Here is a 15,971-nt window from a genome sequence, read left to right as displayed (position 1 = left end):
AGTGCTGAGACATATGTAAGGTGTATTTTCCTATGTGAGTGTTTCCTGCATTCACAGCATGCAGCTCCGAATATGATCATCTCATTAGAATGTCACGAATGCAACTGATTTTTCTTGCATTTCTGCAAGTGTTTGGTAAGTTTTTTACTTTATTTCTTCTACAACATGGAAATAGACAAATACATACTGTACATGCATATATATATATATATATATATATATATATATATATATACATATATATATATATATATAAATATATATATATATATATATATACATATATATTTAATACATTTTACTGTAATGCATTGGACACTTTGACAGAAGAATTTAAGATCAGTGTTGTAATATTATATGTGATGATTCCTAGAAATGGTCGAATTACATTTTTTTTCAAGAATTATGTTGAATCAAATTCTTCTGCAAAACTCCTTAAAGAGTCTCAGTGATGAAGAGCTTAACAAATACTCCTATACATTTGATGCCATTGATGCTGGTATCCATACTGTCTTAATACTATACTGTATGTCATAGATATTTGACCAATATGAATGGATTTCTCTTTACACCTCCAATGTACACACCAGATGTGCCATTGAAACGTAGACTGTGTCAGCAGATAAAAAAAAACATTTGGCCCTAGTCTTCCCAATATTCTGAATATTATCAACAGTTCCTGGTCCTATCTTATATGAAGGATAGCCTTATGTCTATCCCATACATGCTTAAACTCCTTCCAGAAACCACTTCTGCTGGAAGGCTATTCTATGTATTCACTACTCTCTCAGTAAAATAATACTTCCTGATACACTTTTAATGTAAAACTATATCCTCTCCTCTCATTTGATAGGCACAAAGTTGCTTACATTGGCCATTGACCACAATGCAAAATAATCATATACCATACAGGAGCAAAGGACCAAACATGTTAAAATACAACCTACAATTTCCGGGCACAGTTAGAAGGCTCCCCTTACATATGAGATTCTCGGCAGATGGTCCAAAGTCAACACCTGCAGATGACTTCAGTTTTCAAACAAGAATTATTAAAATATTCAAAATGCAGAAACTGATGCCAGAGGCCCTCAACAGTAGAGTGTGAAGCTGTGGCAGGAAATCTGCTTTACAGGTCAATATGGTGTAATGCACTTGCTGCACACGCCTGGGTACATGGGTCTGTAGAGGATTACTGGTTTACTATTTGTCTAGAAATTGGCCTTTAAACCAAGAAGTAGAGCTAATGATTATGACTATTAGATGCATTTATTGGATTTATAAGAATGAAAGATAATAGTCATCAACATCTCATGCTGGTATATTGTGGCTGGATTATTATTGTTGCTCCTACTTAAGGTGACCCACAGATCTGCGGTGTTCCCAAGCTCTGAAGTGCTAAGGGCTGGAATGCCTCCTCACACACCTTTCCATCCCTATGTCATTGACACTTAACTGTGAGCCGAGCCCCGTTTCCAAATCTCATTCTACTCTGTGCATACAAATTGTACACAGGTGTGAGATTCGGAAACTGGGATCGGCTTCCAGCTGTCAATAAGTCCCAAAGTTGTGAGCGTTCCAGACAATTGGTACCAGAGAATAAAAACTATTTTCTATATTATATTATGTAACAGCTATCTAACAGTGTCTGCAATTTGGAATGTGAATTGCAGCTGAAAGATTCCCTCAAAGATTGCTCCTGTTTGTGGAAGCCCAATTCTCTACTGTAACATGGGACTAAAATAATAAGTCCTCTGTCACTGGAATCCTTAAACGTAGAACTTATATTGTATTAGTAAAGCAGTAGAACGCTATCAGGCACTGCTTAAAGGGGTACTCCGCCCCTAGACATCTTATCCCCTATCCAAAGGATAGGGGATAAGATATCAGATCGTCGGGGTCCTGCTGCTGGGGACCCCGGGGATCGCTGCTGCAGCACCCCGCTATCATTACCCGCGCAAAGCGAGATCGCTCTGCACGTAATGACGGGCAATACAGGGGCCGGAGCATCGTTACATCACGGCTCCGCCCCTCGTGATGTCACGTCCAGCCCCCGTCAATACAAGTCTGTGGGAGGGGGCGGGGCGGTCGTCACGCCCCCTGCCATAGACTTGCATTAAGGGGACGGGCCGTGATGTCATGAGGGGCAGAGCCATGACGTCACGCTGCTCCGGCCCCTGTATCGCCCGTCATTACGCACAGAGCGAACTCGCTCTGTGCAGCAATGATGGCGGGGTGCCGCAGCAGCGATCCCCGGGGTCCACAGCAGCGGGACCGAGGCGATCTAACATCTTATCCCCTATCCTTTGGATAGGGGATAAGATGCCAGTGGCGGAGTACCACTTTAATGGCGCTAGTCAGTAATGAAATCCCAATCACACCGGTTCAGTTGATAGGGATACACTCGTGGGTGCAAACCCAGCAAAATTCCACATTCAACGTAATGAGATAAAAAAAAAAGTTGCACTCACCCAAGTATTCTTGAAATCCCAGTGTAATGTTTATTCAACATTCATGTGTCTGTCTCTACTGATCACTATTAACAATTATCTATTGGGCTATTAAACTTAAATCACTGTTATCAATGATTTGTATATTGGGATAGATACTGATTTGTGTGTTCCATGCTAAAAAAAAAAAAAAAAAATGTAAAATATCAATAAAAATGTATATACATATATAAAATGCAGACAAAGAAGTGTATAGTCCAGCTCACTCCCTCAGCCCGTCGCGCCAGGACCGGCGTGGGCAACACCGACTGGAACCAACAAGCAAAAGCAAAATGTCCAGCGCGAATATCAAGGAACTGGATGTTTATTCCAATGAAAGCCAAAAAGACACGGAGAACATGACAAGGTGACGCGTTTCGGTCCTAAGACTGGAACTTAGTCATACACTAGTATATAGTGAGTACAAACCTTATATAGGTGGCCCCTCAAACAACGACCAGTAATCCGGCCGCGGCTGAATTGGGTCCTCTTCCTTTTTCGTGACGTGGGGGTGACAGGTAAAACCCGGAGAAAAGATAAGAAAGCAAGAAGAAAAGAGGGAGACAAAGAAGGAGCCAAGGGAAAAGAAATAGGGAAAAGAAAAAAGGGGGAGGAAAAGAAAAGAGAAAGAAAAAAGAGAAAAAGGAAGAAAAAGAAAAGAGAGAAGAGATGAGTACCATGGGCAGTCACCCTCACGTAACAGAAAAAGGTTACAATCTTAGACAATACAAAAATATATAAAAACATTTTTTATATGTATACATGTTTATTACATGTAACTGGAATATTTTAAAAAAGGTCAATAAAAAAACACATAATCATATTCTAAGACAGCTCCCCAAAGGGAGAAAAAAATGATGAAAGGAATGAGCTATGTTTAAGGTTTCATATGGGAAAAAAATGTTCAACGGTAAACAGTAGATTAAATGGTGTTCACATTCTTTGTCTAATAAATAAAAAGATACATAGTATAATATAATAATAGTATAGTGTACACCAATCACTTTCTCACAAGAGAAAGAATACTGTATCCTATGAAACCATAACATAGATACTCTTACAGGATCAGCACGTGTCTTAATATATCTGGGACACTGAAACCGGCAAAGGAAAAGGGGGAAAAAATATATATAAAATATAATATATATATATATATATATATATATATATATATATATGTGTGTGTGTGAGTATACAGTAACAACTTTTACAGAGGCAATATCCAGGTTCTGTCAATGTCTATGTAAGCAATGGCTAAAGTATTGGTAGGCTGAAGTCACCCAGTCACTGTATCTTGAAAGTGAGCAGAAATTATAGGCATTCTGAGACAGGCAAAGTTCAATTGTCAGGGATGGACATGCAAAGGTCAGAACAGGCAGCAGACAAGAAAAGAAGATCAGGAACACAGACCAGGTTGATGCCAAAATGTAAAAGGAGCAAGCACACCTCTGCAGACACATCTGAATGACCTATTGTACACAGTGATGGCAGAAGGGTCCTTAAGAAGTCTGGGCCAACTGGGCATTAGCTGAAGTTAGTGGAAATTAGTGGGTATTGGACCTTTAAGAGACCAGAACCTGCAAATGAACAGCTGGAGTGGCACAATAACGGAGTAGCCCAATGGCCAGAGCTAAGATGCTAGAGATGAATTCGGACAAAATAAATAAAAAACATAAAAACAATATGAAAAAGTTACCCCCCTTACCATCCCTCCAAAAAGGACACACCATTCAGAACCTACATTTGCAGTCATCCTGCATGTGTTGTGATCATGCAGAATATACTTTATGCCAAACAATTATTGCAGTATCAGAAAACTACCTTAGAAAAGAATGTGAACATATGAAAAAAGAAAGTATTTTTTTTCCTGTTTCAGGACAATTTTCTCTGAATTTTTCCAACAAATAAAAGAACCACTCATATTGTAAATAATAAAAAAAAATTCCCTATGTGTCTCCCATAAATTAAGAAATAGGGTGGTGAGGTGGTAAAGTGCATACACTGTTTTGAGCTGTAATTTTATGGCAGAAAAATATCTTTTTTGTTTTGTTTTGTTATGTTTCTCTTTAACAAAAAGTGGCTGAAATTACAACTGTATTTTCAGCAGTTTTTCTTAGCATTTTTTTGTCTTGCTATTTTAACTATTTGATGTTTTTTGTTCATAGCAATTGAGATATATTTTGGGCCATTTACGGTCCAGACTAACGCCCACAATACATGCCAAAATACAAATGAAAACACAGACATATTTTGTCCATATTTATCCATAGTTCAACAGAACTTAATAAAAAAAATAATAATCAAAAATGGCCTTTTTATAGTTGAAAAAAAAATGCTGAGGGTGCAATTTTGTTTGTGGCATGAAGGCTCAACAATTTACAATACTTCTATTGCAGTGGAATTTGTTTATTCTTGCATATGGTTGGATTTTCACTGTAGTTTTTGAGTTAAAGCCAAAAGTGTATTCAAAAACAATGGGAAATATAGAGGAAGGGATTCTACTACTTGCTGGATCCACTTCTGGCATTCAGTCAAAAACACAGCCTTAGGCTAGGTTTCCACATGTTTTTGTCTGGCGTTTTTTGGATATCGTAGTTTTTGAGCCAAAGCCAGAAGTGGATTTAAAAGGAGAGGGAATTATAAAGGAAGATATACTTCTCCTTCCCAATGGATCCACTTCTGACTTAACGGGTTAAAGGTGATCATACACTTAATGGGGTACTCCCCTGGAAAACATTTTTTTTTTAAATCAACTGGTGCCAGGAAGTTAAACAGATTTGTAAATTACTTCTATTAAAAAAATCTTAATCCTTCTAGTACTCATAAGCTTCTGTATGCTCCACAGGAAGTTCTTTTTGAATTTCCTTTCTGTCTGACCACAGTGCTCTTTGCTGACACCCCTGTCCATTATAGGAACTGTCCAGAGCAGGATAGGTTTGCTATGGGGATTTGCTCCTACTCTGGACAGTTCCTAAAATGGACAGAGGTGTCAGCAGATAGCACTGTGGTCAGACAGAAAGGAAATTTGAAAATAACTTCATGTCGAGCATACAGAAACTTATAAGTACTAGAAGGAATAAGATATTTTAATAGAAGTAATTTACAAATCTATTGAACTTTGAACTGTTGATTTAAAAAAATGTTTTCCAGAGGAGTACCCCTTTAAGGGAAACAAACCAGAATGATGGCTCTAATTTTCCATGACAATCTAAGCTTAACATTTGAGGTTTGCGATATCATGACAGCAATTATATGCTTTTTACAGCATTATGTGGTTTTACTATGCCCTTTGTGTAAAACTTTTTGGTTTTGTGTCTCAGTTGAGATAGTTATGTCTAGCACATAGATTTATAGATTTATAATTACCGTATTTTTCGTCCTATAGAACGCACCGGCGTATAAGACGCACCCAATTTTTAGGGGCAAAATCTAAAAAATCAAGATTTTGAACCCAATAGTGGTCTTCAACCTGCGGACCTCCAGATGTTGCAAAACTACAACTCCCAGCATGCCCGGACAGCCGTTGGCTGTCCGAGCATGCTGGGAGTTGTAGTTTTGCAACATCTGGAGGTCCACAGATTGAAGACCACTGCAGGAGGAGGTAATACTCACGTGTCCCCGCCGCTCCGGACCCGTCACTGCTGCCCTGGATGTCGCTCCATCGCTGTCGCCGTGTCCCGGTCGCTCTGGAACGTCTCTGCTGCCGGCCGGGTATCCTCGCTCTCCGTCGCCGCCATCACGTCATTACGCATGCCGACGCACGAACGCGACGACGTGATGACGAGGAAGGAGAGCGCCGGCATACAGGGGATCCCTGAACGGAGAAGACACCGAGGAGGCAGGTAAGGTCCCTCCCGGTGTCCTGTAAGCACTAACCCGGCTATTCAGTCGGGCTGTTCGGTACCGCCGCGATTTCACTGCGGCGGTCCCGAACAGCCCGACTGAACAGCCGGGTTAGTGTCACTTTCCCTTCAGACGCGGCGGTCAGCTTTGATCGCCGCATCTGAAGGGTTAATACAGGGCATCACCGCGATCGGTGATGTCCTGTATTAGCCGCGGGTCCCGCCCGTTGATGGACGCAGGGACCACCGTGACAGGGGTGTATTCGCCGTATAAGACGCACTGACTTTTTCCCCCCAGATTTGGGGAAGAAAAAGTGCGTCTTATACGGCGAAAAATACGGTATGTAGTTTTGGTCTTTACAGAGTCTCACTATGGGACTGGACTATGTAACTCGATCACTTCTTTAATACGCTACCTCTCGATTGCAATTAATTATTAGGGTTTGTACACATCTGCATTTGATACTCTGTTAGAGACTCTGTTCAAGTGTTAAAAAAAAGCTAAGCTGTATGGTCTGTTGCACAACAGAAAACAACGGGTCCCAGTGGATCCCATTAACTTAGTGTGTGGCTGGTTTTCCGTCTTGCAGTATTTCTTTCTTCACTCATATTCCGCTGTTTCAACGCACTCAGCTAACGGAGCTCTCCTGAACTAAGCTGAATGCTGATATACACTTAATTAAATTAATAGGACCACAAAGAAGACAGACCTGGGAGGCCTTCCTTAAGCCATGGAACTTCCATGGAAACCAATCGGCCCCCCGTGATCATGGTGATACCAATGGAATAACAGAGTAGCCCCCCCCCCTCCTGAATTAACCAAGGGCTCCAAATCCAGTCTCTTGAAAGCAGTCAACGTACTTGCAAAAGAAACAACTATAGCAGCTTAGCTGAGCTCCTGTTACACATTATGAGAGTAAGTTTTCCATGCATCAGATTACATCACTTCCATGAATGCAGGCAGCCATGAAAATCTCTTGTCACACAGCAGTGTTGTCAAATTGCTGTTACAAAATCTTCCATTTCTTTGGTTGCATAAAGTGATACATGGGCCCATATGACCATATGTTACCATGGACCAGGGACATATTTAAAATGGGGGCAGAGGTAGCAGTTGTACCACAGCCCTCAGGAAGGCAAAATGCCACAGAGGCCAACTGGTTCATGGACTCAACATGAACCAGTAACAAAAAGACAGGAAAAGAATTTTAATATTAGGAACATTAAAAAGGGAGGTTGCTTTTACAGATTGGTGGCCATTGGTTGCAAAGGTGTAACCTGAAACTTCTGGACCCTGATACATTTTTTTAACTGGCCTCTCTAGCATTTCTTAAGGGCCGGGAACCTTTGGGGCCCCTGAGGCTCCCGGGTTTGGGTGTAGCTGCTGGAGGTAAATGTCCAAATCTTGGACAATTCATCTGTATATAATGCTGTAATTTTTCATCACTGTAACTATTGCTCAGATGCTTCTGTTGATATAATGATGTATAACTATAGCTACTATTGATTGAATATTGCGCAGGAAGGGTTCAAAGATATTCACTACTACTTCTATAATGAACAGAAACATCGAACCTTTGGACTGTGTTTTGTTTGATGGAAATTTTTTTTCTTCAGGTGACATTGTCTAAATGAGCATCTATTTTTCAACACAACTGCCTATTTGGAGGACTTAGTGTCGCCATGTTATGTATGGTTGTCTATTCAGTTTGTGGGCAGTATATAATAGTACATTTCCCATATAAAAACTGTCGCCATCTGCAGCTTTATCTAGCAGGCTGCATGTGTGGCTTTATTTTGTCTAGTTGGAAAAACCCATTTAACTATTGCCAAATGTCCGACCTTGGCCACGGGACAGCCTGGCATGAAGCCACTGCACCATTCGTCTTTGATGCCATGTTCACGTGTCGGAATTTCCGTGTGGAATCCAATGGGACTCTGCTGTGCTGTGCACATGGCGGAATTTTAGTGCCATATTATTCTGGCACAGAAATTCTGACTTTCATGTCCGCAGAAAGAATAAAGCTGTCCATTCTTTCTGCGGACTCTGCACGGAATGCATAGCTGTCTATGAGATGGCGCATGTCTCCGGAATGTCTGCACGGTGTGAACCCAGCCTAACAATTTTCACTAATGCAGCCTCCTGGGCACCATGGAAACTATATTTGATTTTTCTGAGTGATCAACAACCCTGAATATTACTGTGTTATCAATAATCCTTTATTATTTGCTTATACAGATATGGCCTTAGGAAAGATGAACATTACACAAGAGCCAACCTTAAATACAACTGAGGGGAACATCTCCAGAATAAGCTGCCATTGGAATAGTGAAGATGATGAACAGGTCAGAGTTCAATGGAGAAAGTATATTTCAAGCACTGAGGATGAGAACGGGGCCGCATTATGTTCTGTGAGGACTGAGCAAAGTAACTATTCAGAAGTGAGAAATAATAAAATAACTTGTAATGTGGCCAATAATACAGCACAGCTGACCATAGAGGGGGTCAAAGAGGATGATGGGGGGCTGTATGTCTGTGAGGTTATCATCGAAATACCAAGACTGAATAAAGCAAAAGGGAGCGGCACACGGTTAAATGTCCAGCAGAAGAATGAAGGTGAGTAGAACATCTGTACAACATTTATATACACCTTAAAGGGGTACTCCGCTGTAAAAAATAATAATTTAATCAACTGGTGCCAGAAACTTAAACAGATTTGTAAATTACTTCTATTTAAAAATCTTAACCCACAGGAAGTTATTTTCTTTTTGAATTTCCTTTCTGTCTGACACCTCTGTCCATATTAGGAGTAAGAGCAAATCCCCATAGCAAAACTATCCTGCTCTAGAAAGTTCCCAAAATGGACAGAGGTGTCAGCAGAGAGCACTGTGGTCAGACAGACAGGAAATTCAAAAAGAAAAGAACTTCCTGTTGAGCATACAGCAACTGATAAGTACTGGAAGGATTAAGATTTTTAAATAGAAGTCATTTACAAATCTGTTTACCTTTCTGGCACCAGTTGATTTAAAAAAAATGTTTTCCAGCGGAGTACCCCTTTAACTATAATTATTACCTCTATGTGTATTAGCATCCAGCAAAAGAGGAGCTTTTACTGCTCTTCATTACGCTGGGACCTGTAGTACTGGGAGTAATTGTTAAATACCTGCAAGTAGCTTAATGTTTAGACATGGCAGAATACATAAAGTCCTTAATTCATAAAATGAAGTGGAAAAACTACTAAGAGAATCTATGGTAATCAGGCACTGCAGCTGCAGTAGTTGCAGTACTAATAGAAGGCGGCATATAGCAAAGTCTTAGAATATTGTACTTCGGTAGTATAACAAGGGGGTGCCAGCCTAGAAATACAAAGTGCTTATATATATATATGTAGTAAAGAATACTTGAAAAAGCTGCACTCACCCACGGATAAGGTTGCGTAAAAAACAGTCTTTATTGTAGTGTCAATCAGCCAGGCAGGTAAACGCTGAACAAGCGGGGAGCAAGAGACACAGCTCTCAGGTGCGGGAGGCATACCACAGGAGCACGACTAGTTTCACGCCGTTACAGATGCTTTTTCTGGTCAGCAGTACGTCATTCTGTCATAGTAAAGGTGCTTATATACAGGTGAGTGATAATTAACCTCAGGTAAAAGATATACAACAAAAAATATGTATATCAAACAACATTAAAAACATGTTACGTAATTGTCAACACCTTAGAAAAGGGGGAAACAGACAGAATCTTTTGTCAAATCAAAGAAAGGAAGAGAGGTAATTTCTCTCATTTAACCCTAGCGGACCCAGGGCTTGCAAATGCACGATCCAAAATGCCTCTCTACGAAGCAGGTGGATATGACGATCCTCTCCTAAGGGAACGTTTTCTATTCGTTCCAGGCCGGCAAACTTCAGATAATATTATTTCCATGATGTTCTCTCATGTGTATGATAAAGCGCATTGCACCCTTGCCAGTCTGGAGTGAATAGAGATGTTCACGTGTGCGTGTACATAATTTTCTTTTCGTTTTTCCAACATAATTAAGGTTGAATGATCAGATTAATGAGTACCCTACATAAGTCGTTTGGCAAGAGAAAAATTGGTTTACAAAAATGTTTTCACCTCCAAGAATAAAATTTCGTTTTGCTAAACTCGGTTTGCAATATTTGCAATTTTTGCATGGGAAATTCCCTTTTGGGGTAGACATTGTAAACAAATTTTCTTGTTTTTCTTTTTTTTTTTTTTTTTTTTTTTTAAATTGGCTTGCAATGTCTACCCCAAAAGGGAATTTCCCATCCAAAAATTGCAAATATTGCAAACTGAATTTAGCAAAATGAAATTTTATCCAGACCGGCAAGGGTGCAACGCGCTTCATCATACACATGAGAGAACATCATGGAAATAATATTAATCATCTGAAGTTTGCCGGCCTGGAACAAATAGAAAATGTTCCATTAGGAGAGGATCGTCATATCTACCTGCTTCATAGAGAGGCATTATGGATCATGCATTTGCAAGCCCTGGGTCTGCTAGGGTAAAATGAGAGAAATTACCTCTCTTCCTTTCTTTGATTTAACAAAAGATTCTGTCCATGACTAGTCGTCATCCTGTGGTTACGCCCCCCACACCTGAGAGCTGTGTCTCTTGCTCCCCGCTTGTTCAGCATTTACCTGCCTGGCTGATTGACACTACAATAAAGACTGCTTTTTGGCAACCTTATCCGTGGGTGAGTGCAGCTTTTTCAAGTATTCTTTACTATATATATATATATATATATATATATATATATACATATATATATAATGAAGTGGTACTCACCTGATGTGTAAAATATACTTTGTTTATTTAATTAGCGCTACATCAAAGAGCAGGCATGGTACTTGTGATACAAGTCCAGATTACAGCATCTTTGCTTACCTTACGTCCTACGTTTTCTCACAGCCTTTGAGAAAGACACAGTCTCCTCTCGAGAACAATAAGATTGAGCATTTGTAACCAATGCCCAGTATGTCACTATACACATGGTGGTCAGCCAGTCCTCCTAAACTGGCGGTTTGGAACCACACTTTTCTAATATGAATGGCAGCTTTGATGAAGAAGAGTAAGGAAAGGAGGTATGTCCCTCCCATATCTAAACTGTAAGACAATAGTATCAGTTACCATAATAAAGCTGACCATATACATTAGATAAATGTAGGCTAAATCTGTCGATCTCAACAGGATCATCTGAGAGTCAAATGTGTACGGGAGCCTCCCAATGGTCCCCTAGTTGCTGATGATAGGAAAAACAAGGGTCAGGCAAAGGGAATTTAAGTGCCCGATCCTTTTATTCTCAGGAAAAATGTTTGGCCAGTCTAAGCAACACCACACTTAAAGAAGCTTTCCGGTGAGAATGATCTTATCCCCTATCCACAGGGTAGGTGATAATTAGCTGGGACCCCCATGATTAGATGCTTATCCCCTATCCTGTAGGGAAGTACAGAATTTGGGCATCTTTGGGTCTCCCTAACAAATTAAAAGGAGTAGCACAAAGGATAGGGGATATGTCATAAATTGCAGGGAACTCCTGCGATCTCCTTAATGGGGCCCCAGCAGTCTGCCGGAAGTGGCTGTTCTGACCCCCCTAGAAGGCTGAGGCTGACACACCACCTTCATGTATCTCTATGGGATACATGGAGGGGGGGTGTCGGCCGGCGCTCAGCCTGTCATATTCCTTCAACTTGTGGGGATTTCATGGAGGCTACATTAACCCTCTCCTGGCTGTCTGGAGGAGCATTGTGTAAGTACAGTAGTACAGTACTTCACTGTCATGATGCTCTATGGGGGGGGAGGGGTTACTGGTGGCACTGGAGGCTGCTTAACACAATGGCGGTTGGCTATATTAATTCTGTAAAAACCAGCAACCTTTATGTTTAGCAGCTTAGTATTTTAGTTCTACCAGACATGCCTTTTAGAGGGTTAATAATGTAGGACTACAACTCCCAGTTTGACCCTTAGGGGGAGGTGGTGGCACAGGCATCATAGACGAAGACTTTTTAGACTTAGGCTAAGTGTATGTTCACATGTGTGCATTTTGTTTCATATTTTCTGCAGCAGATTTTGCTACCTATTAAAGGCAAAATCTGCAGCCATGTGGACATACAGTGTTAGTATTCAGTTCTGGTATGACGGTGTTATCCAGTCATGGTATAGTGGTATTGTTCAGTTCTGGTATGGCGGTGTTATCCATTCACAGTATGGTGATATTGTTTAGATCTGGTATGGGAGTGTTATTCAGTTTACAAACAAATGTAGCAACACACAGGCCATGTTCTCACTTTTTTATGGTGGTATTTTAGTGTAATTTCGTGGTATGTGAACCCAACCTAATACTGATCAGTTATCATTATATTGGATCATGGTGATAACTGGCAAGTAAAAATTGGGGCGTTTTTAGGCATCATATAGTAACAAAATATCTGCCCATTTACGTATGTAGGCTGATGTTTCCGCTTAGGTCTATGTGGTTTTCTTAAATGATGCTGGTGCTCAGTAACCATTACTATGATGTTCCAGTAAGGCAACATGTACCTCATATACAATCCACCTTCTTTTTGATCCTTTTAATCATAATAATTGGGAAATTTCTAGAATTTGATCTACACAAAAAATGTTACTCTTTAAGAAAAAATCTATGTAATCTATAATATGTATTTATAATTGATTCCATATTTTTCAGGTCCGCCACTGAAATCCAAGGCTCCATATTCTGCCATTGTTGTAATATTTCCCATATTAATGGCTCTGACAGCGTACTTCCTGTGCAAAAGAAAGAAAAAGAAATGTATGTATGCATTAACGTGTATTTCTAAATGTAAGCAAAAACATGCCTCTGCTGAAGGGCTCAAGTTGGCAGCCATATTGGTTTCTGTTACAACTCCTGTAGCTAGATACTTTAACCCCAGTGTTGTCACCACTGAACCATACTTCCCAGCATTCCCTGTTTTCCAGCACATTAAAACTGCTGTTATAGGCTATGAGGGAATAAGATGCCTAGGGGAGGAGTACTCCTTTATGGACATATAAACAATTGGTAACTCTGAGCTAGATTACTGATAAAGTTCGACAAATTGAGCCAGAATTCTAGTGTTCCATTTCTTAAATAAAATGTATCAGAAAATAACCAATTGTTTTTTTTTTTTATAATTTATATTTTTATTTTAATATTAAACAATTACAAAAGATACATTGTACAAATCCGATAAAACAACATCACCAATCGGAAGAATAGCAAAAGCCATAGAAGCCAAATCCATACTTGTTTACATCCAAGAGTATGTCTAATCAACATCCCCCCCCATCCCCCCCCCACCCCCCCATCCCCCCCACCCCCCCCCCCCCCAACCCACTGGCACCGAGAAGAGCAAAGAGAAGAGAAAAAAATAAAAATAAATAAACAAAAAGAAGAACTTTTAAGTCTACCATAAATTCCAAATTTTTCGACATTCTCTTTGCCCACCCCTACTCCTCATCCATCTAAACTCCTTATTTTTCATGGTTTTCAGACCTTCCTTCCATTCCTCTATTTGCAGTTCTTTAGGGGATATCCAATTCCTTAATACAATCAGTCTGGCGAAGAACAAAATCCGATGTAGTAGGCACTCAAATTTGCCCATCTTACCAATAGCTCCCAACAGTATAAACTCTATCGTACGAGGTACCTTCACAGGGATTTTACTTTCTACCTCTTTTATTACAGATTCCCAGAAAACAGATATCTTCTCACACGACCAAAAACTATGTAGATAGTCCGCCTCTTCCAAACCACATTTGACACACTGTGAAGTGATTCTCACCCCTATCCTATGTAAATGAAGCGCGGAATAGTGGGTCCTGTGTAATATCTTAAATTGTATAATTTTATGTTCCATATTACGAGAAACCTTACTTATATTTTGGGCCATAATGTCCCAATCTTCCTCAGACACAGTACCCACTATTCCGGACCAATAGGATATGCAGGGTTTTTTTTCTCTGCTTTACTCTTGTCCTTTAAATGGGTTCAGCGACAGAGCTCCCTTTAGCAGTCGGTGTGAACCTTAGTACAAAAACAAAAAATCAAGGGAAAAAGGACCCTCTGAGAAATCAGGTGATGGAAATATAATTGGTATGGCTGTCACTGGTAGCTGGAAACATTGGACAGGATAAAATGTAATAATTTTTCCAATGGTTTTATCTGGAAACATTTTTTTTATTGTTTTATATCTACTGTATATTTATTGTATTGTATAGGACACATTCTTCTTAAAGGTATCTCTGCTTAAAAGGGTTAATATGTCTCTGCTTAATTTGGGGGAAACAAAAAATTAAAATCAGCTGGCACAGAAAGTTAAACAGATTTGTAAAGTACTTCTATTTAAAAATCTTAATGCTTCCAGTACTTATCAGCTGCTGTATGCTCCAGATGAAGTTGTGTAGCTCTTTCCAATCTGACCACAGTGCTATCTGCTGCCACCTTTGCCTGTGTCAGAACTGCCCAGAGCAGGAGAGGTTTGCTACATAAATATGCTCCTGCTCTAGACTGTTCCTGACACAGACTGAGGTGGCATCAGAGAGCATTGTGGTTAGACTGGAAAGAACTACTCTGGAGCATACAGCAGCTGATAAGTACTGGAAGGATTATGATTTCTTAATAGAAGTAATTTACAGATCTGTATAACTTTCTGGCACCAGTTAATTTGAAAACATTTTTCTCCTCAGGAGTACCCCTTTAAGGCCCCCAAACCTATTATAAAATTAAAGTTATCCGTACCCACTGATTTTGGTGGAACTGGATGACTTTCTTTGCATGTGGACCTAACAACTATCCACAACAGATCGAGTTGGGGGAGAGAAGAATTGGGTATGAATGATTTCAACTGCCTCATTTTTTGCTGTGAAGACATAAGCTGCCATTCTGAAAAGATTAACGTTTGGCCGAGAATAATGTTCATGTGTATGGAAGGATTAGAAAAATAGCTGTTGGCTAAACAAACTTTCCTGTAACAGATATGTTATGTGGATGGGTTCTTTCATTAAGTGGAATCTTCATGGTTCACTTTCTTTCCCTGGTCATATTGGATCCCATAGGTGATTGGTTTGTTTCAAATAAGGAGCCGGGCACCTGGGTGTCCATCACTTGACAAGGACAGATTTCTATTCACTGAAAGTAAACTATGAGGCTTCCTAATCAATTACAGTAATCCCTCAATTTACAATGGCCTCAACACACAATAGTTTCAACATACAATGGTCTTTCCTGGACTATTGTAACTTGAAAGAGACAGTCCAGATTTGTGAAATGTGTCAATGGCTGGAAGAACTGACCAATCAGGATGGGCATTTTACTGGTAAAACACCTGTATCATTGAAGCGTATGCACTGACTGGCTGTCTGGTAGATCCCCCCTACAGTACAGAGAGGTATTATATGTTCTGTACTACTCTTTACCTGGGCCATAGTTAGCAGCTCCTTTGGACACCAGGTGGGGCAGCTACATTTTACTTTTTTTGGACACTGTGTGCACTGTAGAGGACCCTGAAGAAGCTCCTGCCCTCTACATAGACAGTGATTTACAGCTCCCAGCAGATCTTTCTTACTTATATATGCAAGGATTTGCTTTATCTGTTT

The 15,971-nt window shown here is 40.0% G+C and overlaps 1 protein-coding gene across 8 annotated transcripts in view; it reads left to right on the top strand.

The window, feature by feature from the left end:
- The window catches only part of LOC130353761 (uncharacterized), a 110,288-nt gene that overhangs the window by 83,332 nt on the left and 10,985 nt on the right, over positions 1-15,971 (top strand). For 7 of the 8 annotated variants that reach the window (XM_056555084.1, XM_056555089.1, XM_056555087.1 and 4 more), the window contains 2 exons: positions 8,568-8,945; positions 13,042-13,146. In XM_056555084.1, coding sequence (XP_056411059.1) covers positions 8,568-8,945; positions 13,042-13,146 — 483 coding nt within the window. Of the gene's footprint in view, positions 1-68; positions 136-8,567; positions 8,946-13,041; positions 13,147-15,971 lie in introns of those variants that run through there. The other variant, XM_056555086.1, reaches the window with a different exon arrangement.

The sequence above is a fragment of the Hyla sarda genome, chromosome 1 (genome assembly GCF_029499605.1).
Source record: "Hyla sarda isolate aHylSar1 chromosome 1, aHylSar1.hap1, whole genome shotgun sequence".
NCBI classification, from domain to species: Eukaryota; Metazoa; Chordata; class Amphibia; order Anura; family Hylidae; genus Hyla; species Hyla sarda.
Note: the sequence above shows the minus strand (reverse complement) of the source record. Positions and strands in the feature narration are given on the sequence as shown.